At 41.4% G+C, this 27191-nt stretch overlaps 2 protein-coding genes across 2 annotated transcripts; one reads left to right on the top strand and one right to left on the bottom strand.

Moving 5' to 3' along the window:
* Nucleotides 1-1001: 1001 nt before the first annotated feature.
* LOC5519482 (N-substituted formamide deformylase) lies at nucleotides 1002-6626 on the top strand. The gene is made up of 5 exons (XM_001639320.3): nucleotides 1002-1563; nucleotides 2476-2638; nucleotides 3266-3696; nucleotides 4135-4528; nucleotides 5315-6626. Exons 1-5 carry the CDS (start codon nucleotides 1063-1065, stop codon nucleotides 5527-5529), a joined length of 1704 nt encoding a protein of 567 aa, XP_001639370.2. The 5' UTR covers nucleotides 1002-1062; the 3' UTR covers nucleotides 5530-6626.
* LOC5519550 (protein MTSS 1) lies at nucleotides 5930-27011 on the bottom strand. The gene is made up of 14 exons (XM_048720895.1): nucleotides 26860-27011; nucleotides 20261-20495; nucleotides 20127-20188; nucleotides 19910-19983; nucleotides 14701-14785; nucleotides 14243-14334; nucleotides 14059-14133; nucleotides 13001-13041; nucleotides 12788-12904; nucleotides 12202-12366; nucleotides 11510-11784; nucleotides 9701-9894; nucleotides 8763-8950; nucleotides 5930-7938 (listed from the first exon to the last, which is right to left on the bottom strand). Exons 2-14 carry the CDS (start codon nucleotides 20318-20320, stop codon nucleotides 7429-7431), a joined length of 1938 nt encoding a protein of 645 aa, XP_048576852.1. The 5' UTR covers nucleotides 20321-20495; nucleotides 26860-27011; the 3' UTR covers nucleotides 5930-7428.
* Nucleotides 27012-27191: the final 180 nt, after the last annotated feature.

A 27191-nucleotide genomic window follows, 5' to 3' on the forward strand; every position in this document is an offset into this window, starting at 1 on the left:
CCTACCTACCTACCTACCTACCTACCTATCTATCTACCTACCTACCTACCTACCTACCCATCCACCCACCTACCTACCTACCTACCTACCTACCTACCTACCTACCTACCTACCTACCTACCTACCTACCCACCCACCCACCTACCTACCTACCTACCTACCTACCTACCCACCCACCCACCTACCTACCTACCTACCTACCTACCTACCTACCCACCCACCCACCCACCCACCCACCTACCTACCTACCTACCTACCCACCCACCCACCTACCTACCTACCTACCCACCCACCTACCTACCTACCTACCTACCTACCTACCCACCCACCCACCTACCTACCTACCTACCTACCTACCTACCTACCTACCTACCTACCTACCTACCTACCCACCCACCCACCTACCTACCTACCTACCTACCTACCTACCTACCTACCTACCTACCTACCTACCTACCTACCTACCTACCCGCCATTTCCATAATTTGTAGGTAGTCGGGAAGAATTATCGGTCTCTGTCGGCCATTGGTGAATCTAAGCTAGTATTCGCTTTTGTACCAGATTTCATGTATAAACAAGATTAAAAATTATTTAGGATTGATTAGTTATAAATTAATTAATTATGGATTAATAATTGACTAAAAAAATTGATGCAACAGGAAATGCATGGCGCAGATTCTGAATTGGCCGAATTTAAGTAGATTAACGATGAAAGTAAAGAGTAAAAATAACGGAAATAATAAAATGTCGGTAGTCAGCAAATATGTTTCTGTCGCTAGTCACTAGTTTTTTTCATGTTTTGTCGGTAGTCAGTTACTTTTTAAGCCGTTTGTCGCTGGTCGGTTAACCCCATCCAGACCCTGTGTCATACGTGGTGTAGCCTGCGTAGCGCCGCGCGCTCGTTTTTTCTTTTTCTCGCCCCCTCTCCCCCGTCTCTCTCTATTGAGCCTACGCAGGCTATACGTGGCGTGACAAGTTGACACCACTAAACAGATAAAAACCTTATATTGGCCTTCATGAATCTGATCTTACAACTTCGAGAGCTTTGTACCTCACACCAGCATGGCGAGAAAATTCGCAGACCTCATCTTCTACGGCGGGCATGTTTTAACTATGAACGATGAATCGCCCAAAGCCGACGCTCTAGCTGTCACCGGCGAAACCATCGCTGCTATCGGCGACGAAGATCACGTCTTCCAGCACGCAGGGAAAAACACGAAGTTCATTCACCTCAATAATCAGACTGTGATGCCAGGACTAATCGAGCCCCACCAGCATGCAATAACCGTGGCCTTATTCAGCAAAATAACAGACATAAGTGGTTATTATTATCACTCATACGCCGAGGTAAAAGCTCGAATTCTTAGTGAAATCGCCTCAGTTGATGTCACTTCAAGCGATTCGCCATCGCCGTGTGTATTTCGTGGCTGGGATCCGGAGATAATTCGAGATCTACCGGGTCTTAATGCTAACGTCATTGAGCGCGAGTTTTCAGCGGCTGTGCCGGTTGCGATTCTTGGCCAGAATCTGCACGCCGGTTGGGTAAACAATAAAGCTTTTGAGGTAAGATTTAACTCAAAATTATTTATTCAAGAGGAATAGGAATATGAGGTAGTGATGGGTACCTAGACATTTCGAGTAGTCGGATCACCGGAGATGTTGGATTCCTGTGGCGAGGGAACTAAGGGAAAACTTTTTCGTTTCCCCTTTCACAGAAATCCCGAATCTCCGGAGAGCCGGCAAGAAGTCGAGAGTCTCGCCAAAATTTCGCGAGGTCTCGGAATCTCGGCGTTTTTAACGCAAGTCTCATTATGGCTTGTCAGGCTAGATTCTTCTGAAACCACGAAAACTTCTAAAAATTAGCGGAAAATGTGCTTTCCGTATTTTTACTTAAATAAACCGTTCAACAGGGTAAACAAAATAAAGTTATTGAGGTAAACGCATACGCCAGGGTAAAAGCTAGAATCCAGAGTGAAATCTAGCCCTGTGTCACGCAATGGTGCCTTATGTCACGCAATTATCGAAAAGACAAAAAACTCCAGAGGACAGGGGGGAGGGAGGACTGTCATATCATGTTACTAGCAAAATACAAAACATTTATTCCTAATTTGTGGGAGCTGTCCTCGGACAAATCATATGAATAAAAAAAATGCTTTGATATGTGTGCAACAAGTAGTGTAATGTAATACCCCTTTTTGCGGTAAAGACTGTCGGGGGGGGGGGGGGGGGGGGGGCGGGGAGGCGCGCGCCACGTACCCTGTGTATGCACCTAGATCCAAACCAGTACACCAAAAACTGGAATTCGACTCTGCCAATTTTTTGTCTTTAATAAGACTTCTTCAGGGCAGACTTAAACCAAACCAAACCATTGTATTCTTGGGAATAGTCTTGGGATTTTTGACGTACTGCATCTGCTCGAAGATTCTCTTGTTTTTCTTGCCTGTTGGTTTACTCGTAGCCTTTTTTTCCTTTCAGGTGTTAGGTATCGACGAGTCTGTGCAGGATACTCCGAACGCTGTGTTCGGTCGTGGAAAGGATGGCAAGCTGACAGGGGAGCTCTACGAGCCAGGGGCTATTTTTCTTTTCCTTAGAACCAAGATGTGCAACCCAAGTAAACTTGTACAAGACACATGGCGAGGTAAGAGAGTTTCTCTAATCTTCTCTGCAGCCGTCATTCTAGTTTGGAGCGCTTTGCGACTGATTAACGCGGACGACAGCAAAGAGTGCAATTGAATCTCAAACCAGGTCCGCGATTATCCGGGACTTTGAGGTTCTTAGGCGGGAAAGTTATTGGCGGGGCCATGAAGCGCTAGTGCTGTATTTTGGTTCGTTTGCTTAATACAGTCAATGTGTACCGGACAGAAATTAAAACGACTCTCCCTTTAACGGAGATGAAAAGATTTCACAGAACTCTGAACTTTAAGTGATACGATTTCTGTCACTATTTAAGTACGTTTCTCTGGGGCGTATCTAGAGAAAAGCGCAGGATGGGCCCGTAGTAGTAAATTCTTGACCACGGATCAAATCGGCATCCTTAGCTCTAGAATAGGTCACTAGATCCATCAAGTAACATTTTCTATCCAAATACACTTATTAATTAACCGTCTAACGAAGGTGTCGACTGGAGTGGAACCCATCTCGTCACATGAGCAGGGTGGGGTCCAGGCCCCCCTCTGCCTCTGGACAAGCGCCTATTTCTGAAAATTTTACTCGATAACTCGAACTTTTTTTTCAACTCTAATCTTCGTTATTTCCGTTTTTGCAGATTACGCCGCTGCGGGGTTCACGACAATCACAGATATTCTCAATATGTCTGAAGCAGATTTATTTCAAGCTGCAAAGGAATACGCTAGATGTGATTCATGCCCCCTGAGACTTGCTATATATCACAGTTCCGGATTGGTAGAAAAGAACGGTCCAAGTACTGATCTCTGTGGTACTTTTTGGATTGCTGGAAGAAAGTTCATTGCAGATGGCTCGCCTCATTGCGGAACCTCGGCCACACGCGAGCCTTATTTGGACAACGAAATCACAAGGAAGCTGTCCTTCCCTCCGTCGCCGAACAACGGGATTTTGTTGTATGAGACCAAAGATCTGTACGACAAGGTGCGATTGTTTCACGACGAAGGACGACAAGTGGCGATTCACGCGCATGGCGAACGAGCCATAGATCAAGCACTTGAAGTGTATGAAAAGGTTAGTTGTACATAAATAGGGAACTTAAGCAATGATGACGTTTCTGTACGATTGATCTTAATGGGAAAGAGGATTTTTTTAACGTTGTCGGCTACTGTGGAAGGTACTTTAATGAAGTTTTTACGTCGTCGTGGTTTGATGGAGAAGGGTTAAAATCTATCAGACGGAATGTATTTCAACTTCTTTCGTATCTTCGTCGTATCTTATGATCCCTGCGTTTCAAACCCGAAACAAATTGTGTCTAGTTTAAGTAAGAGAGCGACAATTCACCATCCAAACTACTGGGGCGAAATCCTAACTTATTGTGTCTAGTTTAAGTCAGAGAGCGACAACCCCATTTAAACTTCTAGGGCGAGATCCTAACTTATTAAGTTTAAATGAGAGAACGACACACCTCATCCAAACTACTTGGGCGAAATCTTAATTTATTGTGTCTAGATTCAGTCGGAGAGCGACACTCCCCCATCCAAACTACGCCACCGAATCGAGCATCTCGGGTTCGTAACACAAGCTCAACTCGTACGCGCCGGGAAACTCGGCTTAGCTTTGTCATTATTCGTGGATCATCTGTACTTCTATGCAAAATCATTCGCGCAAAATATACTGGGACTCGAACGTACCAACCGCTGGGCGCCGTTGTCACTAGCAACCAAACACGGGCTCAAGTGGACCATCCACCAAGACCACCCTTCCTTTCCAGGACCCCCACGGCCGTTTGGAAACATGCGGACAGCGGTAACGCGTACACAGAGGGATGATGGGAAGACAGTGCATGGCCCTGAGTATCGGGTGACAATAGACGAGGCCCTCAAAGCGTACACTATCAATGCAGGTGAAACGATTATGATGATGATGATGACGTTAATGATGCTGCTGGTGACGATGATGATGATGATGATGGTGATGGTGGTGATGATGATGATGAGCGGTGTTACACTGCTTTGGGTAGTTAATTCATATATGGTTCACTATAGTGTCCCTAACCCTTGCTATAGTGAACGGTATAAACCTATTTCAATAGAGGTTGTCAGTGCAAATAGCAAATGGCGATTGGCAAATTGCAGTTCTACGACCGAAAGTAACCATGCGTCTCGAAGAATATGGATAAATCAAAACAATTATCTATTAAAGGTTAGAAATGCTTGGCTCTGACATTGCTGGATTTTATTTTCGCACATTTAATTTTACGAATAATTTGTACCCATAATCCATTTACCATTCTCCATTTGCACTGACAACCTCTTGTGAAATGGGTGTATAAAGGAAACGCGGCTTTGCTGAAGAATCTGTTTCTTTTTTTTTCTTATTTTGCTATAGTGAACCGTATACACCTATTTCAATAAAGGTTGTTAGTGCAAATGGCAGTTCTACGACCGAAAGTAACCATGCGTCTCGAAAAATATGGATAAATCGAAACAATTATCCATTAAAGGTTAGAAATGCTTGGCTCTGACATTGCTGGACTTTATTTTCGCACATTAAATTTTACGAATAATTTGTACCCATTAGCCATTTACTATTCTCCATTTGCACTGACAACCTTTTGTGAAATGGGTGTATGAAGGGTACGCGACTTTGCTGAAGAACCTGTTTCATTTTTTTTTTCTTATTTTGGTAGCCTGGCAACTTCACCGAGAAAGTGACCTAGGAAGCCTGGAGCCGAGCAAGAAGGCAGACCTTGTGATACTGTCCGCCGACCCACGTGACACCCCACCTCTAGACCTGGAAAGTCTACGGGTGATTGACACGTACATCGGCGGACGCAGTAACGGGCTTTCCAAGCGAAAGAATGCGACGATTGGTGGGCGCTGCGTGCAAGTATATGGAGATTGAGTGGGGTGGAAATGAGAGCGCTGGAATAAAACTAGCGTGGAGCACATTGCCAAACCCCACTGTATTTTACTTTTGTCTTTCTTTCACCTTTCCATGAAATTATTTTACATATCTGAGCCCATCGTGGACAGCTATATATAAGATTTCGTTTAAATAGACCGTTTTATTTCAGTCGCAGTTAATCGATTTTCTTTGAGAACTTGGGACTCCGGCTGGTTCTAACAATCGTAGGAATTGATCAGTAGACTGTAAGGCTGCGCTATCCAGGCACGTTCCCAGGATTGGCCGAGGGGAGGGGGTGTGCGCAGTCATAGGTATCGTAAGGGGGGGGGGGGGGGGGGTGCACGCGCACCACCTCCCTGTGTAGGCGCCGGCTATAGAGCTATTAACAATGCCATACGGCGATGAAAGATGTTTTATTTTGATTTTAAGGGCAGTACTTACTCTAACAACATGCACACCCTCTGACCATTATGTACGTTTTCTAATTTTATTAAAAATCTAGTTGAGGCTTTTCAATAGAAACAACATTTTTTTTCTAATCTCAGAGCAAAATACTCGGTCGACCTTTGGTGCAAAAGCTGCAGTGTGATCGATAAAGTTGGAGACTAGAGCCCAGGCCTTCATTGAACGGCCGAGACGGATCTCTCTTGCCCGACTCAGGGATTTTCGGATTTCGGCAATACAAATCGATAATTGATCTAGCTTGATACGATTAGACGCCGAATGCGCTCAAATCGCCCAAGATGTCACGTTTGTCGAAGTGGATGTAAGAGTTGTTTTTTATGAGCCTTTTGTACAAAATGGTCATTTCCAAAGAGTGCGTCAAACGTGGCTTGCTATAAACACAGCACTGTGCATCTATGGATCAAAAGCTAAATTCTTCAATAAGATAGTACAATTCACTATGAGAATTGAGCTTTTGAGCAGTATGTATAAATTATACTCTCTTGCTTAGTGTATTTTCAGGTAAATACTATATACTAATATTCAAACAGAATCTTTTGACTTCATATACTTAACATCGCAAACGTGGCGGTCCTAATAATTAATGTTCGTCTTTAACTGACTAATAAAATTTGAATCATAAATCTCTATTTTGACGCCTACTCAAATTTTTGTCCCATTCACGGGCAAATCTACTTTATCAGGGCAGCAACTAACATCAGCTCTACAGCATAATGGAAAAAACAGCAAGCGATTGTCACACACGAAACGTTCTCTCCACAGGTATCCCACGGTAACTTTTACAAGTACGAGATGTAGACACCAAAAAGAGGTTATATTGTTCGCAGACAAAACGTTTTCTCCACAGGTATCCCACGGTAACTTTTACAAGCACGTGATGTAGACACCAAAACGAGGTTATTTGTTCCCAGGTCCCAGACGAAACGTTCTCTCCACAGTTATCCCACGGTAACTTTTACAAGTACGAGATGTAGACACCAAAACGAGGTTATATTGTTCCCAGGGCCCAGGCAGAACCGTTCTTTCCACAGATATATCACGGTAACTTTCACAATTACGAAACGTAGGCACCAAACCGAGATTATATTGTTCCCAGGTCCCAGGAAGAACCGTTCTCTCCACAGATATACCACAGTAACGTTTACATACCGTTTATATTTCCACCGTGAGCAAATAATCCCATACTACTGATCAAACCATGGAATAACCTTTAGGCCAATCCTTGATGCAGGCAATTCAATGGTTTTAATTTCTAATTCAAACTTCTATCATCCAGAACGACGAAAGCTCGTACTCAAAACAACCTTTTTCATAATGCACTTCGCGTGCCAATTTCTTCTCCACAAACAGCGCCTTGCATGTGGACAAACTCAAAAATTTAAACATAGTTCCTGTACCATGAATATCCATAACATTCCCACTGACACAGTATCAGCTGAATTCATCCCGCTTTTTTTGAATGGCTTGTCTCTGCATTTGAATCTGTCGCAGTAGCATACTCGGTTCCTCCTCTTCGGGAGACGACGTATGTTCGGAATGAGTCATCATCTCACTCGGAGCATTCGTAGCCCTCTCGGGGCACGTCGGCTGTACCGATGATTTTCGCATGGGCGGCATAGGTGCGCTTCGGCTTCGTGCCGCGTGACTCGCCAGCACTGCTAACTGTGCGGCTTGCGCGGCGCTGGGTCGACCAGATACGCTCTGGCTTCGATTAAACGCGACTCGTTGTTTTGGCGGCGAGAGCGCGCCCGGGGCGGAGGTCTCCCGAGGCCAATCGGGGTTCGGATGACACGCGTTGTTGCCGAAGTACCCCGAATCGCTTGAGATGATACTCTGGCCGTCACTGCTACCGGAGTAATAGCTCTGGGAGTCGCTATCACATCTTCTGTGACCTGGTGGCGCGGATGATTCGCTCAGACAGCGGTTCCGCTGATAGATAACCTGCGCACGTGAAAATTTGCACGTCTTAATTTGCGTGATGGAAATCTTTTAATAATTAACATTTTCTTCACCATCGACGGCATCGTCAACTATGGTCACTTGTTATTATCAAAATCATAGTCGTTAACATCATTTTTTACCATCATCGTCGCCGCCATTTTCATTTTATTAACTTATTATGGTTATCATTGTCATAATCATCACCATCAACAACATAATCAATACGACCATAAGCATCACCGTAACCACCATCACAAAAAAAAATCACCATTGGCACTATTATTATAACCATTATTATTATCGTAAACGGTCATCACCGCCATCATCATTATCAATATCACCATCATACGCTTCATCAACACAATAATAATCACCATTACCATAATCATTATCACCAAAATCTTCATAACCTGTCATAATTATCGCCATCACCACCATCATAACCTGTCATAATTATCGCCATCACCACCATCACAACCTGTCATAATTATCGCCATCACCACCATCATAACCTGTCATAATTATCGCCATCACCACCATCATAACCTGTCATAATTATCGCCATCACCACCATCATAACCTGTCATAATTATCGCCATCACCACCATCACCGCCATCACCGCCATGAACATAATCACCACCAAAATTATCACCATCATCATCACCATCTCAATAATCATCACCATCATCATCATTATCGCCATCACCACCATCACCGCCATGAACATAATCACCACCAAAATTATCACCATCACCATCTCAATCATCACCATCATCACCACCAAAATCACCATCATTATCATCCGCATCGCCATCATCCTTACCTGTTGGTAGGGCGTGGCATATTGGGGGCCCGTGCCAGAGTGGTCCTCCTTGGGGTACTCGGGGACGGTAGAGGGGCAGTACACCTGTCCCATGGAGGTGGAAGGGGATCGCTCTCCTGACGAGGACGAGCAACAGCCAGAGTCAGCAGTGGTCCAAGAGGTACGGTCACCCTGTGGTCGCGGGACGCCTAGGGACAAGTACAGGATGAAGATCAATACTTGTTTACCGGAGGATATTTCAGTACCATTTGCGACTTTTCATTTACCGCGAACGTGTTCGCTTTAGAATGTTTTAAACGTAACGTTTTGATTTCAAAAGATGTATGTTTTTTTAAGAATTTGTCTGGTTTCTCGTTCGTTGATTGGTTGCTTTTGTGAATACTTGTGCCGTTCGTTTTTCAACCAACCCGAGAACGAGAAACTTGACAAATTCTCGACCAACCATCTACCTGTTTATCAAAGAACAAATTATCACCGTCACGGTTAATAGACATAGACGCAAACTGAAGTATCACTTCTACATCTAATCCACTAATTTCACAGGTAACTTTGTTCTTTTTTTAAAAATTTTTCATGCATATCAAGAAAATAAAGCCAAAAATTGTCGTTTTTGCCAAACGCGGTCACTTCCATATAAGGAAACTAATATATTCCTTATTTGGAAAAAACTGCATGATTCTTGTCATTTTAAAGGTTGCCGTACCGCAGGTGCTTAGTAAACTTTATGACTTGTAATCAGAAAAGAAAAACAGTGACTGTGACCGTTGGTCAATGGAGAAAGTATCTGAAAAAAAAAAACTCCTCGGTACCAGTCCCTCAAAACGACAACGTTTTCTTCATATGATCTTATGCCATAGTTTGTTCAGCTTTCTACATTACATGAATGATTTTCTCTTGGATCTTGCATTTATTCCCCAAATTTCTGTCGAGATTCTCACCTGCACTAGGTATGGTGGGCACAGCGCCTGGGAAGGGTGGGGGCGGTAGCTGGTCCATTGACCCTGAGGGGTGCTGAGGCGTCAGGGGAGGTGGGGGGTGGGGTAGGGACTCGGAGGAGGGTGACCCGAGCGAGGATCCAAGTGACGACATGGACGAGTAGGATGAGTTGGACGAGATGCTGAAACTCGACGACCTGGAAAAAAAGGAATCCTATGAGCAAAAAATTGGACCCAAGGGGCCCCCTAGGCCACTCCATGTCTACGCCCCTGCTACGGAAGGGACCCAAAGTAAAACAAATATGGAGGCCAAAGTTGTAACCTTTGCTTCAGTAAACGTGTAAAGGGGAATCGGATGAAGAAGAGGACCTCAGGCCCATGTGCCCCGCCTAAAGTCTGCCAATGAATCACCCAATTCAAAGCTCTATGCATCTAGACCGTCTCTGCCATAAGCTCGATACAAGACTATTACTATTTCGAGAATTAACAAACCATACCATTCAAGTAAAACGTTTCATCACATAACCCTAACAACATGGTATAATCAAAATCGATTGATCTTAAATACTGATAGACATTGCATTATCTATGTTTCTGGACCTAGGACTACGTAGTTACTAACTTTATTCAAAGATGTGTTCTTAATTTGGGCAGTCTACTTTATGTAAAACTTACATGATTCTGTAATCAACTGTATTGAAAAAATGATTATATTGTAAAACAATTTATACCAGACACACTTCAAACTGAAGAGAAACTCGCCAAGTAAAGTAAAGAAAGCTCATTAACGTTTTTGTTTATTGCTATTCGTCACTCAATAGACAGCCACAAAAAGTCTTTACTATATCCCCAGCTGGACAAATCCAGTGAAGCCACCTAGAAAAATGTTTTATTGCCTTACTTACCCACCACAAAGTCACTAGCTACTATTTATCAAATTCCATGGACTGCTGATAATTCTTCAATAAAACAGAGGTATTGATTGTTGAACCCCTCCATGCACTCACTATCATGTGATATCTCTAGTATATTGCAAATGGCGCAAGAACTTTAACATTTCATGTAAGACTTATTCCTACTAGCATTACAGGTGGGCTATACGAATATTTACAAAACATTGTGGGTGCAGAAAAGCAATTGTTCCAAAGTTTTAAACTACACAAGACTTTGGGACTAGCTTCCAAACGCACTTGGACACTATTAAAGACAGCTATTAAATGCGCTTTATTGGGTTTTACCCGCAATCGCATCGGGCTTGTTGTAAATGGCGTGTTGCGAATGGCGTGTTACGAATGGCGTGTCGCAAATGGCGTTGCGAATGGCGTGCTGCGAATGGCGTGTTACGAATGGCGTGTCGCAAATAGCGTTGCGAATGGCGTGTTGCGAATGGCGTGTCGCAAATGGCGTTGCGAATGGCGTGTCACAAATGGCGTGTTGCGTATGGCGTGTCGCAAATGGCGTGTCGCAAATGGCGTGTTACGAATGGCGTGTCGCAAATGGCGTGTCGCGAATGGCGTGTTGCGAATGGCGCGTCGCAAATGGCGTCGCGAATGGCGTGTTGCGAATGGCGTGTCGCGAATGGCGTGTCGCAAATGGCGTCGCGAATGGCGTGTTGCGAATGGCCTGTCGCAAATGGCGTGTCGCGAATGGCGTGTTGCGAATAGGATGTTGCGTAGCCGGTCGACGTAAACCTTTCGTAAATCGACTGTTTCTTTCTCTTGTAGGGCGCTGTTGTTCTTAATCAGTCACATATGGCTGTTACGTGTTTCGATCCCATTACTTGTTTCTTTATTCGGTCCGTGCAATGCCTACCTCATATTCACGGGCACGTGTTTCTTGGGGGAGGTAGAAGGTGTGGTCGCCTTGTGTGCGCGCTGGTGCTTCGCCTTGTTGCTCGAGTGCTTGGCCGAGAAGGAGTAGTGCCGAGAGAAAGCATCGTAGTACGCGTCCTTCTCTGAGGGGGGAGGGGGTGGGGGAGTAGTCGGCGGGTCCCTGTCCCCTCCCCTGTGCGTAGGACTGTTTGGCATCTGGAGACCCGGGTGAGAATGTTTTCGTGCCGCGTAATTCGTGGGGCTCGGTGGTGGGGTCTATGGAAAGAAAAAAAAAAAAGGGACATAATTACAAACCGAAACTTCTAAAAGCTGTGAAGCAAAGCATGAACAAACAACCATAGCAACCAATTGATCAGTTACAGTATAGCCCATTGTTTAGCTAGCTTGGAGACCTTTGATGCCTATCAGAGGAAATCATTGTAAGCGCAACTGATGATGATGGTGATCGGCCGGCTCACCAGGCATTTTTCACCGGGTTTTCTCTAATAAAACACAATCCGTAGTTTTAAGTCCGCAGTGCCGTAGTTTTAAGTCCGTAAACGTTGTTAACTTATTGAGGTTTTGCTTCGTTTTGTTTCGGTATGCATGCACAGTTTATTGTAGATGACTTCACCAGTAGTTAGAGCTAAGGTAATCATCCATATCTCGTGCCCAGTTTTAACATCGTCTGACCTGATCATCGTCCCACGAACCAGAGGAATGGTCCGAGAGTCGTAGATTCCGCACCAGGTCCTCCCCGACCACAGGTAGCACGGCGGGGTTGTAGGTCTGGCGAGCAATGTCTGCGACAAGTGACTCCAGGTGATTGATCTCTCCCAACATAGCTATTTCTTGCTCCTGTAAAATCAAAATGATGAGGTAAGGAGGGGTCATTAGATAGTTTAGGAGAGGAGGACGCACAAATACCCCAAAGAGGAGGGGAAGGGGTCAGTAGATGGTTTTAAAAGGGTGATACACAAATCCCCCCCCCAACCAAAAAGGAACATGCTCCAAAAGCAAGGGGAGGGGGCATTAGATAGTTCACGGGAGGAGGGTATTTAAACATCCTTTGTGTAAGAGGATGGGGTCATTAGATAGTTTAGGGAAGGGGATAAAAAATTATGTCACCCCAAACCATCTGCACTATCCCCCACCCTCTAGGGTACCTAATGGTCATGTCTCTAACAGACAATAGACAGTTACTTGACAATATCATTACAATTTAAAAGATGTCATTAGTTTCCCATTAAGGGTGGCCTAGATCTCTCAGATAACTCACCACAACTGTCTTGACGCATGAAGCCATGGTGCAGTATCTGGCACGCTCTTCAATCAGAGTCTTGCGCAGGTATTTCCGCTCTTGTTCCTCAAATGCACTGAGCTGTAGATTGGCAGCCTGAATCGAAACAGGTGAGAAATATTAGAAACCTCACATACAAACCAATAGTGTTTATTTACCATAGCAAAACCAGGGATAATTTATTTCACTCACCTTAACTGCAGCATCTAATCGGTCTTGGTGTTCCGTTTTTCCTGGAATATCATTAAGACCACAACATTTTAAACAAGGAAAAGAGCAAGAACTGTGTCCTTGTACGCATTCAAAACAAGGAAAACACCAAGAGCCTGCTAGGCATCCAACAAGGAAAACACCAAGAGCCTGGTAGGCATCCAACAAGGAAAACACCAAGAGCCTGGTAGGCATCCAACAAGGAAAACACCAAGAGCCTGCTAGGCATCCAACAAGGAAAACACCAAGAGCCTGGTAGGCATCCAACAAGGAAAACAGCAAGAGCCTGGTAGGCATCCAACAAGGAAAACACCAAGAGCCTGGTAGGCATCCAACAAGGAAAACAGCAAGAGCCTGGTAGGCATCCAACAAGGAAAACACCAAGAGCCTGGTAGGCATCCAACAAGGAAAACACCAAGAGCCTGGTAGGCATTCAAAACAAGGAAAACACCAAGAGCCTGGTAGGCATCCAACAAGGAAAACACCAAGAGCCTGGTAGGCATCCAACAAGGAAAACAGCAAGAGCCTGGTAGGCATCCAACAAGGAAAACAGCAAGAGCCTGGTAGGCATCCAACAAGGAAAACAGCAAGAGCCTGGTAGGCATCCAACAAGGAAAACACCAAGAGCCTGGTAGGCATCCAACAAGGAAAACACCAAGAGCCTGGTAGGCATCCAACAAGGAAAACAGCAAGAGCCTGGTAGGCATCCAACAAGGAAAACACCAAGAGCCTGGTAGGCATCCAACAAGGAAAACAGCAAGAGCCTGGTAGGCATCCAACAAGGAAAACACCAAGAGCCTGGTAGGCATCCAACAAGGAAAACACCAAGAGCCTGGTAGGCATCCAACAAGGAAAACAGCAAGAGCCTGGTAGGCATCCAACAAGGAAAACAGCAACCTTTCTAAATTTTCTTTTCTCCTCTCTATAAATTTGTTATTCTTTGTGTAGTAAGGCACTCTTAGACCCTCTTGCTTGGCCCTTCCTATGACATTAATAACTGCAGATCCCTATCAATGAAAGATAGAAGAAGGAATTCTTACCTTTCTTGACCTTTTTCTGCCATTTGATTGTCTCTGCAGTGATCTTTTTCATCTCCTGTTTAGCTTTCTTGTATTCTGATGATGAAAAAAAGGGTCAAAAGTCTGTATTTTGTAGAAAGGCATTGTTTGCTGAGGGGAGGCGCTCGTTCAGATTGGCCCTCACATAGAAGTGCTTATATCATACCTTTGGCATGGTCCCTGTCAAGTTGACTGACACCCCGTTTCCATTCGTCCAGGTTTGATTGAAGGGGTGAAATTAAGGAGTCATAAAGCAGTCTGGCAAAAATAAACAATAATCATTAAATTATATATAAAGATGTAACTAGCAATTACAACATGTACTAGAACATTTAGTTTGAGAATAAGTGATACATATTCATTGTACAAGATAAACAACAGACTTTCTCTTTTAAGAAAGGCTTAATATGCAGGACCATGAATAATTTTGATTTTATTACCTTTGATGAGCCACTCTCAAAATTTAACACCAAGTTTGGAAAAATTAGCCATTGTGTTAACAAATCCAAAATCTGTATGCATACATTTTTTTCCCGTCAATGGTTCTTAGCACCAAAAATATTGTAGTTTCCATATTGTAATTTGATTACAGGTTGATGTGCTTTAAAAAGATTTTATTCCTACCCGATGAGTGCCTTGAGCTGGCCGTCAATACTCTTGTGTCTCATGACCATCTTAGTCAGAGATTGGCCGATATCTCGCGATGACCCTGAAACCACAAATACCAACGTCAGCAAAAGCCCTCTTGGGTCATATACATCTAGTGCTTTTTTGACGTTGGTAAAGTCAATCACATCCAAGAGAAAAGACCTATACAAAAGTTCATTCACAAAAGTCATGCGTCTTATTTGAAAACACCAAAAGCTGAGTGCAGTATGGATATTTGTGTATTTTTTGCCACTGAATTTGGGTTTTGATGCATGTGTTCTACTATCTTTTACAATGTTACACAAAAATCACAATTGTTACCACAACATTACAGGCCATGAAAAGCCTTGTGTCAAATTTTGATATAAGGTTCTGTCTCTCCTCTAATGGCCAGAAAAATCAGGTTGAAATGAAACAAAAAGAACTGAAAGATTGTGGCTTCTCACATCTTAACCCCTGTGCCATGCATGCCTTCCCATGAAATCATTCATCTAGAATTGCGAGTTCAATCATTTAACTCAGCCATCGTCTCTGAATGACGAGCGAACATAGCTTGGTCCTGAGGAGCCAGGCTTCCTTCTATAAAACATAGTGATGGTAATTCTCTAACGAAGAGATTTCTAAGGTCATCCACTAAATAGGAAACAAACACTTCTGCTCAAAAGCATGCTTATGGGCCTGTGCTATTTAAAGTAAATTTATTAAAGTACTGTAGACTTTGAAGGCTTATCTGTAAGTCATTGGAGCAAAAGTAAATAAATTAAAGAACTGTAGACTTTAAAGGTTTATCAGCAAGTCATGGAAGCAAGTTACTGAGACTAAATATCAGAGGGTGGTTATATAAGAGGGTGAACAGCAGTTATCTAACCAACATCACAGGAGGACATACAAAGAACATGTAAATACTGATGGTAATATTTAGCTGCTAAGGGGATAAATTGTTCATTGTTTCTTAATAAATTGTTTTTGCTAATGTTATTTTCTTAAAACGAGTTTACAGATAATGCAATGACCTTACACTGAATAGCCTTTTTAAACCTTTTAATGACCTGGGATTTTAGATGCTTATAATGGCATCAAAGAAAAAAAAACTCAAAAATCATGAATGGCAATTTGTTGTAGTTTTCTTGTTCAAAGATAAACTTTATTTTAAAAATCTGAAATAAAATATCAGACTTTAAGACCACCTTGGTAACCATAGAAACCTTGACAGCATTACAACCAGTAAAAATTGTATGGTTTGTTTGCCAGGCTTTGAGGTTTTATTTACAACAGTAAGTGGTCCATGACACTGAAAAATTTCATGGCAAAGTTCCATTGAATGCTCATTTGCAAAAAGAAGTTAATTTCGGTCCAATATTTATCAACGGAACAATGGCACTTTTAAGTAGCACAAGCAGGAACATTCATGTTAACTATGTATTTGTTGATTTTATCTATTTCATACTTAAGCATTTTAGGACAGGGAATCAACTAGGGATCAACAAATAATCCCTTACCTCACAAACAATCTATTGAGATAAGTCCAAGCAAGGAGTTAATCTATCAAGAACATACAATGTCAAACAATCACTGGCAATTAGTTTACTGTCTGAATGGTTTAAAATTGCTTGAATTTTTTAAGGTTGTATTCTATATGCAATAACAGCAATTGCTATCGAAACAGCAGAGCTTGAAATTAAAGGGTAGGAGTTGTGAGGGACTACACAGGATAAGATGGATGAAAGAAAATCCTTTAATGGCTGAAACCTAGACACTATCAACAATTGATATGTTATCACAGGACATGCCCCAAACAGAGTCAAACCTGAGCTTAAACAGAAGGCGATTTCTAGACAGGAGCATCTCCAAAACAAGCAAGTTCATCTCATTCACATGGCCAACATGATGTATCTACTTGCATGATCTTGTATTTTGATTTCCCTTGACCTTTAACTTTGGCTTACATGTGGGTGGTTCGTCTCTATTTTCAAAACAAGGAACCACAAGCAGGGCTATTCCTTAGATTTTCTGCTTGCTCTTTGGCTAGAATATTTTATATCTAAGATTTAACAAGCCTTTTTTCACACACCCAACGGGATTTAGTTTTAGCCTGCAGCAGATCACCCAGCAGTTTTCTTACTGAGTGATTGCTATTGTAACATATCTGATTAGTCTAGACTACAAAGTTCCCTAGAGAGGCTATCCAGACTTGCAAATCACCGTAAGCATTGCCTCACACAGGGATGTCAACCTCCGGGATTGATACAGAGATTGGCAAGATTTTGGCCTAAACACCCTTATTGGTTTAATGATATATTGCAAAAAATCTGTGATTTTTTTCAATAAAACCCTGGAGATTTTTTTTTTGTTACAAACACAACATATCACTTATCAGTTATTTTCCGTAGCTGAAAATCTGGGCTACTTTGACCTAGATCCAGAAAACAAGACTAATACATCAGAGTCACATGGGAAATCTGTGAGAGTTGACATCCTGGAAGTTGTTGTTATATGGTGTAGTTTTCTCAGCTTGGTGTATTAATTTTTAAGGAAGTGGTATGAGTCACTTTGACACCCAGCTGAAACACTGTATTGTACATAAATGACAAACTCCAAACACAACTTTGATTTTGTATTTTCTACATTGTTCTTAACAAATAGCCATACAAATTTCCATGGAATAGGGCAGTGTGAATGAGCTAGTAATTAATTTACTTTAAATGTGAATAGAAACTAACTTATAAAAAATCGATAAACACAGGTGAAGAAAGTAAACTAAATGGCTTGTAAGAAATTTGTTTAAAAAAGTGTTTTGTTTCAGCTTTTATATTACATCTATAGGAAAGAGAACAATATTGATACTATTTTTTATATTCAATTAGAAAGTGTGGGATATGACTTGTACTTAAGGCTCTTAGTGTAAACTGGGAACTCCTCTTGCTACTTGAACCTCTTTACATGTCATGTATAAAGTTACTCCACTCAAACTAAAGTACTTTATTAACTTGGGCATTACTCGACAGCATATCAAAATACCACCAAAAGCACAGGATGTTGCAAAAGACAAGATAAGGCAAATAACAGGGGCACAACCCAACAACATAATTTCAATGGAACTTTAAAAGGGCTGGGAATCCACTAATAAAAGAACACTTTATAAACAGGTTGGAGAGTTTTAAATGAACTTACATTAATAAGGAAAAGGCACAGGGTCATAAATTTATCAAACCATTTTTTAAAGGGTTGTTGAGGAAACTTATACAGTAAAGGGCTTTCCCAATACGCTATGATTAATTAATGAATGGATCTTTGAGTTGACAAGATTGAAATTTGGTTGTAACCTATGACTTTATTTATATGGAGTTACTGTACATGCCTTGTGTTTTGCAAGTTTTTTAATACCATCTTTTTAATCTACTTTCCTCCCAACTTTGGGGTTGACTAATAGTTACTTGGAACTCCTTTAAAGGGTGACAATTTTTTAATCATGAGCTTTCTCGTGGAAATACAAACATGGAATTATTTTAGTGTGTCTTCTGTCTGGAGTTTTCAATTTGCATCAGTCTGGAAGTCTACTGATATCAGAGTATGAATACTCTTAAATCAAAAAATCAAACAGTAGAAATCGGTGTGCTAAAAAAATATTTTTTTTCAACTTTTGACAGTTTCACTGCTGTAAAACAAAACAAACATATCAAATCATTGACAGAAACATTCAAAACATTTATAGGATTTCAAAATTACTAAATGACATTAATTTTAGACAGAGATTACTCCATGACTATTTGTATAGTCATGGAAGTGAAAATAAAAAACTCTTTCTCTGTCAAAATATTTTGAATTTAAAGAGGAAATTGGAAAGTGTAGTGATTTTAAAATTTGACCCATTTACCAATAAATTTCCATTTTAATTGTGCGTCTTGGGACTTGTGTACACAGAAGCCTATTAATATCGATAATATTGACTGCTTTAAACGCTTCCTATGCGATGCTCTTTGAAATTGAATCCATGTCAGTATACATTTCTTGGCAAGGAAAGACTCCATTTTTGCAGTAATTACTGTTTTCTACAAAACCTAGGCAGGTGGTATTGGTTTAAAACCCGAATTTATAGATAAGAAGCGCATTCAAAACCGCAAACAAGGGCAGACCAGCGAATTTGCCAACTAAACTTCGAACGTGCGCCTAACACAAGGGGCTACGCCTTTTTAAATGCCTTTTTCGCAGTGAATTAATTTCAGGGGTAGAGTATAGAAACTGTCAAAACAAAGTAACATGCAAGCAGGCTGAACGAATAGTTGCAGCGCGTTTTTTAAATGCATATTCAATCGTTGTCAAAATGATAATGCGAAATCTGGCTGAGAAAGAAAATATATCGTGACAATGCGATTTCGTGCCCCACTCGATTTGGAACCGATTTTTGTTTTTGTTTCGAGCGCTAGAAAAAATACCAGTAAAAATAATATCAGCACCAGCTACACGGTTGGGGACTTACAAAGACAACACAGCATACATTTGAGAATACAATGAGCCATTGTATGTAGTCAGACCGTAAAGCTAGTCATAATTTGTACTGGAATATAAAATTCAAAAATAAATCGCTCGGGGCCAAAATAGTGTCATGCGATTTCCAACATTGTTATCTACGGAAATAGACCTGTCAAAATTCTGTAAAATTGTAACAACTGGTGAATATATTGTATATAAACTCTCGAATTAGATGGTTGGGGAAGTTTTGGCATGATTTTGGCCAAACCCTCTCGATTGTTATGCCGTTCAGTACAAAAAAAATCCTGACACTTTGGCCTGCATAAGTGAAGCGTCGTCTCAAATTCGCCCCTGAATTAGCTCTAAAATGTCACATTCAACGACTGTTTCCTCAGTAAGGAAGACTGCTAGTTAAAGTCTAGAGTAAAGCTGTTGAAATGCTTCAGCGATCGCTGAACGCGTCAAACATAGTAAATAAACATTTAGCGCGAAAATTCTACGCGACGCGCGACGCAAACTGCTACAAAATATAGATGCGGTAGATCGATCTATCGCCAAAAGAATAGAGAAATAATACCGACATACACGATCGTACTCAATATAATAAATCGCTTATGATATATTGAAGAACAGGGAAATTATGAGATTAGCCATAATAGAGAATCGATGTTTTCTAAGGTAGAGTAAAATAATGCACGATTTTCTACAGACTTACCCCTCGAATTGTTAGCCACATCCGCGACCCTCTGGAAAGCATCTAGGAAAGAGTCCGCCGCGCTTACGGTGGCCCTAAACGTTTACAAATTCACAGAGAAAACATTAGTACACTTGACGAAAGAAGCGCCGAAATCCATAGGAATCCATATGACAGCAGAACCGAAATTTCTTCACACACGTTCATTCCTTAACAAAATTGACAAAGTTCTACTCGCCTGAGAGCTGAATGGAGTTTGCCCGCTTTACCAACAAAGTCATCCCAGACCGGTGCACTGTTCTATAAACGACAGGCAAAGGCGTTAAAAACACAACAAGGGTTAAACGTCGAGGTACACAAGGCTAGAACTACCTTCAGGTCGTTGATTATGCTCTGTATAAGATTCCCCTCGGTCGCTTCAAGTTCTGTCATCTTCGCAAACGAATCCTTCGACCGGCGTTCACACAAATCGTTTTATAATTTCACTCATTTGGTCCGCCAGCGTGTTATTGAAGCCTGGAAGGGCTATTCTGTCCTCTCCAATTCCACCTAGATTCGAGGAGTCAGTGATGAAAGCTCCGGAACAAAGGTTTTGCCAACGGAAGTTCTGAAATTTGAGTACAAACGGGGGATTTAGTGTGAGCTGGTCATGTGACTCATTTACATAAAACGAGCCAAACCCTACGTTCTTCGCTTCCTGGATTTTTCCCTCACACTTTTTCCTTTTAAAATTTAAATAAAAAAAACCCCAAAAGTATTAAGAACAGAATTTGACGGTTACACAGCAATAATATTTGTCTTTATCTAGCTTAATTTTATTGCTTACGTTACGGAAAGTGTGGGAAAAGGTCGGTAAGGTCGAACCACGTTTTCCCAAACAGACACACACATGGTCGACGTTTCGTGTTACACGCTGGCCCCGGCACATGCTTTGGTCCGACGCAACAAAGGCGATAAGATCCGTCTAAAAGATGACTATCAGACAACTTAGCGAAGGCTTGCTTCTATGAGATTTTCGGGAGCTAAATATGTAGTTATCTCGTTTGATAAAGTCGCAGCAGTTTTTAGAAACGCGAGCGACGGGATAACTACCTTTGCCGTGAGTCACAATAAACAACCGGCTTAGTGGTGTCTAAAAGCAAGCTGTAATATCATCCTTGATTCTATTTCTATAGAATCTTCTTTAGAAATTATTATCTGTTCTAAGAGGTCTGTTTTTAATCATGAGGTATTTTAATGAGAAATGTCCGCTTTTGAAGGGCCAGATAAGAGATGCGTTACACGAACAGGAATAAAAGACCTACGGTATGATTGACTTTTTTAAGCTCGCATTTTCACCATTGCTTGCGTGATTTAGAAACCACAATCCTCATACGTTTTTTTAGTTTCTTCATTTCTAAAAATAACCGGTTGGACCTATGACCTTCACTCAGAAGGGCACTGATGCGACGAGAAGAAGGGACGGTAGATGGTGCCTTATCGGCTCCGTAGGAAATCGGAACTAATTAGAATATGCCTCTTTGTAGATTAACCATCCCATAATTTACTGGGCAGGAAAGTTTTCTTGTTTTTAAACAACCAATGGATTTGTGTTCGTAAATAACAGAAATCATATCCCATATCCCCCTTTCCCTTTCTTTCTTTTTGTACGGCCAGTTCTTGTATAATGTAATTCATCCAGAAGAATACTATAAACAAAATTCATAGATATCTTCCCTCTAATTTTTGAAGTTAAGAGAAATGGAATTAGAAAAGAAATAACACCGGTTTTAACATCGTCGTATCCATCAGTGAACGATATTAAAACGTCTGTACATTTTCACGCTAGACCTTACTTTTGACAAATTGCGGTTTAATAACGGATGTTTTACCGTTTTACCATTTTCATGGACTCTGGGGCCAAAAATGTTGACTCGTTGAGTTTTTAGAATGCTTTATAACTGCTTACAATGACTCGGAAATAATAGCTTCCACCCCGCCGGAAATACTAGTCTATTCTGTACTCTATCTGTTGACTCGTTTGTTCCTTTTTTTTTTTTTTTTTTTTTTTTTGGGGGGGGGGGGTGGGGGGATTAGTAGCTCTTATAGTTTGCCACGTATTCTGCCCGCTATTTGATTTTATTTTTCTATGTATTTTTTAAGAGCTATACCGGTTACGGTTTTGCCAGGAATAGCGCCAGAAAGCCACCATTTTCCGGTCAAATTGATAATGATTGTAATGAAAAAATAACACATTTTGATTAGCTTTAATTTCCTCTTATCGATATCTAATTAGAATATCTGTCTTGGTAGAGTAAATAAATACATACTGTAGCATTCAAGCCTCTCGAATTCAGGATTTTGTTTGGATAACAACACGAAAATTTTGAAGAACATTTGGTCAAATTGTTTAGATTTATAAAATAAACTCGGGCGTATCGATGATACCAACTGTTATTTATTAGCTTTTTTATTCAAATTCCCATGTTGATAAGATATGGGTGATCATTGAGATACGCAACAGGAGATGGCGCTTGTGAACGGAACCGGTCCCTCTCGAGACGCCTTGACGAACGGCCTAAAATACCTCTCTCTCTCCCCCGCTTCAAGGGGACGATCTCCCCTTGAGATCGTTACCGATCGTTACCGATTAAAACATCTGGGAGGCGAGAAAGCGTGTGCGCTCCTAGAGACTCTTTTGTTGATCCTCTGTCAGCGTTAGACGCGGTAATAAACACGCAAGCCACTTGAGATAAGTGGTAGACTATTTAAGCGTTACTAATTATTAGTGATATAGCACGCGATTCGAGTGAGTTGTGACCGAAGAGATTTAGCGTGAGAAACAGAAATAGTGATATCATGAATCATACTTTCGTTCAAAGGACAGACTTTTCTGGTATTTCCTGTTGAAATAAAAAACAATTCTTTTTCATCCATGTCACTAAATATGGACTCTCAAAAATGAAGGCAATGCGAGCAGATTTCTCATTGCTCGCTTGTTCGAGTCGGCCAGGCCCGTACTCAGGGGGGTGCAGTGGATGCGAACGCACCCCCCCCCCCCAGAACGGCCGAAAGTCCACTTTTGGTTGTCAATAGACGTGCTATTTGTAGACAAAACTATAAAGCATAAGCCAGGTCCCGATATGTCATCAATCCATAAGTCAGACTTTATCCGACAATAAACGTCCCGTGCAAAGACAAACCCTTTTTGTTTTTTCGTGGTTGGTAAGATTTTTATCAGAGATCCCCCCCACCTGAAAAATTAGGCCCACTTTTTCGGATTTCGCACCCCCCCAAGAAAAATCCTGGGTACGGGCCTGTTGACTTTGTTAAAGGACTATTTATTCCTTTGGCCTATGAGTCTGTTCGTATGATAGCTGAACATTTGTACATTTGTAGCCAAGGCAACAGGGCAAGGATGAGTTCTATTTGAAGGGTTTGTGTCAGTGTCCGGAGCACTACCGTTTGCCTCCAGGAATGTGTGGAATTCATCCTTGGGAATGGCCAAAGTTGGACTACATATCTGATGATTTTTAGCGAGCAATAATATTATCGCGTTATCTTCGCTAGTCTCATTTGGTGGAGTGACATCAAGCAAGCACAGCCAGACTACTCGAGGGCTTTCCAAGTATTAGTCCCCATTTAATAGCCCATGTGGGATTTCTATAAGTGATAAAGTTGTTACTGAGTTTACTCCATCAATCGCACATGGAGTTTAAAACAGACCTAATGAATCATTAGGCATTTATTGATCATTCCTATACCCTAAGGTACAGTATTTGGAGAATGCGAAAACTTCTTTTACCTACGGGTTCGGTTTTATTATTGCTGTATTTGTAAGCGGGGTAGCTTCACAAGTGAACTTTATACACACAACAGCACCAGTGGCTATCACAGTTTATTAACCGGTGCAGTTCGGCACCATACACAGCTATTTCGTTCCTTTTCAAGTTCAATTTCGTTTCACCTCTGTATGTTTGTGTTATTGGCTCTGGAAACTATCATACCCGCAAGCCACGCCCTTAGTAAGCAGTGATGCCCCCCTCCTACGCCTCGACAGACTCTACTGTCACGCCTCGGTGTATGTAAATCTCTCGCCCTGGTTCCCCTCCCACTTCCGGATATACTCTACTGACTTGTCTAGCCGTGTATTTATCTCTCGCCCCGGTGCCCCCCTCTAAACACCCCCTACCTTCTATTATTACTCGCTAGTAAGAGAGTAAGAGGTGTTACTTAGTCAGAATAGACTCTATCTGTACTGTTAGCCTCATAAAGCTTGTTAGCAGAGCTTTCTGCCTGTTTGTTACTATCAGCAGTTCACTTTATCCGTGTCGCGTCTCTGTTCTTTCGCGTTGTCGTTTGTTTGTGTCCGCAGGAGACTATATGTACCACCTCCTCTGTCCCCCGAGGTTGTTTTTTTTACCACGTCTTAGCGCATAGACAATATAACACAGGATAGGTTACGTCAACATTTCGATACGATGGCACGGAATTATACTCATTGTCCAAGAGACAGATATCAAAACTGCCTTCCGAATAATTCCTATTCACCGGTCTGATTATCGGCTATAGCCACAATGTGTCACAATCTGTCATTGGTATGATTCCTTGTGAATAAAACACCCCAGTGTATACGCTAGCTATAAACACGACAAAACATAACGACATTACAGAAGTAAATTTTATCCCGTTACGACCGCAGAAATCCGTGACTAAAATCTTCGATTCTAAGTGTCGCACGGTTGTCTGTTTCTATGAATCATTTATTACTATTCGGCGATCATGGCGTGAGCTCCATCACGGAAAGAAATTTACACTCCTCCCACGATAACCACAACACAAACCACGGCCCTTTGAAGATAGTCAGAAAGTATTGAGTCTGAGGCTTTAGCAGCCTAGTTCTATAGGCGTTTTTACCGGGTTTCCTGTCCTAGATAAGCCGTGGGGGGCTTGGGTTCTGAGACGAGTTCACTCTCCAACGTCAGACGTCTTATCAACTACAGGCAATCCGATCAGAGAAACTCGGGTAAAAACCACTCTAACTAGGCTAGGGTCATTTATTTGGCCCATTCTGGCCCACGTTTCCCTCGCGCCTTTTCACCCCCTCCCCCCTCCCCCAGGATGACCTTACAGGTAGGTTCTTTCATAGATGTAGGGTGTACAGAACATTATATGTATTTCTCTGTGAGTGCCTAATACAGTTTCCGAATATAAGTCGTGGATTGGGGCCAGCTGAATGTAAATTAGATTGTACAAATTACTATATGAAGAAAACGTTGTCGTTTTGGGGGTCTGGTAACGAGAAAACTTAGTTTCTTTTCAGTGACTTTCTCAACTAACTAAAGATGGTCACAGTAACTGTTTTTCTCTTCTGATTACAAGTCATAAAGTTAACGGAGCCCATGGGGTACGCTGACTTTAAAAATTACAAGAATAATACAGATTTTCCAAATAAGGAATATATTAGTTTCCTTATAAGGAAGTGACCGCGTTTGGCAAAAACGACAATTTTTGGCTCAGTTTTCTTGATATGTTTATTATTTGATCCAAACTACAGCGTTCAATACTAACACATTAATAAAAGGATATTGGGATGTCTCTTGAGCTTTTTCAATATCGTCAATAACATACACTTTGTCTCTTTCCCTATTTTCCTGCCCATATAGGTCAAAAGCCTACGCAGCGCTTTCTATGCGCCAAAAATGGACGCATGCGTCCTTGACCAGATTTGCAAGTACTCAGGTCCGTTTAGGCCAAAAAAATAAGCGGTAAAGTTGGCAAGTATTCTCGCGAGGACATTTTATCTTCGCTACTCTATTAGCGCCTGACGCAAGATCGGTACAATTGTGTCTTTCTCCTACAGGGTACATTAGTTATCTCCCACCCCTAGGCCTTAACAATGACGTCAAGAACAACAAGATGAAAAACAGACTCTCAGAATATTACATCCGCTAGGAAAAATACAGATTTAAGCTGATATCGGACTAAAAACGCTTTCTAATATTGACTAAAAAAAACTTTTTTTCTGTTTTATTAACACAGGAGAGAAGATTTATCATAAACATAAAAGTCAATTGACAGTCGTGGAGAAACTTTAAGACAATATTGGCTTCCGATTTCGATAACTTGTCATTGTTTGTTGAAGAAGTACATAATACGATATAATGAGCATTAAAAAAAGCACGCGACCCTTTCCCCCTTTAATTCAGATAAACATAAAATACACCAAATTTAACAGTATCCATTGACGTTTAAAATACTTAAAAGCATTGGTTTCCTTTTACCTACACCGTACTTTAGACGCCAAGATACATAACTCCGCGATAGAAATGTGAATGGAGATTTGCCGCGCGGTTAATATTTCGCGGTTTTTTTTTTTTTGGGAAAACCAAATTAAAAATAACCCTCATTCTCATTGAAATCATGGTTAAAAGTCTGTGGTAAGAAGTTTAAATCTCTGCTAATAGTTTCATTGAGTGCTTGGAGTATTTTAACAATTATTAAATTATTCTAAAAACTAATTCTGGTTTCTGTACGCGGTGTTCTGGGGGATAATTTACGGGTAGAATTAGTGTAGCTTGTACTGTGCATGTAATTTGTACCCCCTGGGACGACCCAAAGAAAGTATGGATTTCGAAAAAGACGCGATCCAAACGCAATGAAAAACTTGGAATTGGAATTCTAATAACAGGTTTATCGTAATACGAGTAAAATTAGCATAAAAACATTAAACTGCTTTACTCTGTTTTACTCTGTTTTATCCACAATGTTTCATAATTCACAGATAAAAAAAAATTCACAAAAATGATTAAAACACAATGAAACTTGAAAAGAAATATAAATAAATCTTAGATTAGATTTCAAAATTACGTTGTAATTGTGAAACACCAATGTTTCATTTCCCGACGGCATATGAATGACTGAACGGGCAAGGATTTAAAAAAATCATTAAAGCTATAGCGAAATATATAATAAAACAATGAATTACTTACTTGTATTTCAAAGTGAAAAACGGGCTTTTTTCTCTCACAAATTCTCGCAAATTCCCAGCCGAGCACGGATAAATTTCCCGGTATTTCACGATTCACGTTGTAACTTCCCGACTGTTTATGTTGTGGCCGTGTGTTCACGAAGTCACATGATACACTGGTACCCACAGAAACAATCAAGTCATGACAGCCTCGGTTTCGCGCAGAGACACGGCTGACGCAATATTAATAGAAGGTTGCTAGGTTAAACTGGATTAAATAGAGTGGGTTTGTTAGCAAGAGGCCTGAGTGTGGGAGTTAGGGTTAACTGTCGGGTTTTGTAATAAAAATATATC

Source organism: Nematostella vectensis, chromosome 13 (genome assembly GCF_932526225.1).
Source record: "Nematostella vectensis chromosome 13, jaNemVect1.1, whole genome shotgun sequence".
NCBI classification, from domain to species: Eukaryota; Metazoa; Cnidaria; class Anthozoa; order Actiniaria; family Edwardsiidae; genus Nematostella; species Nematostella vectensis.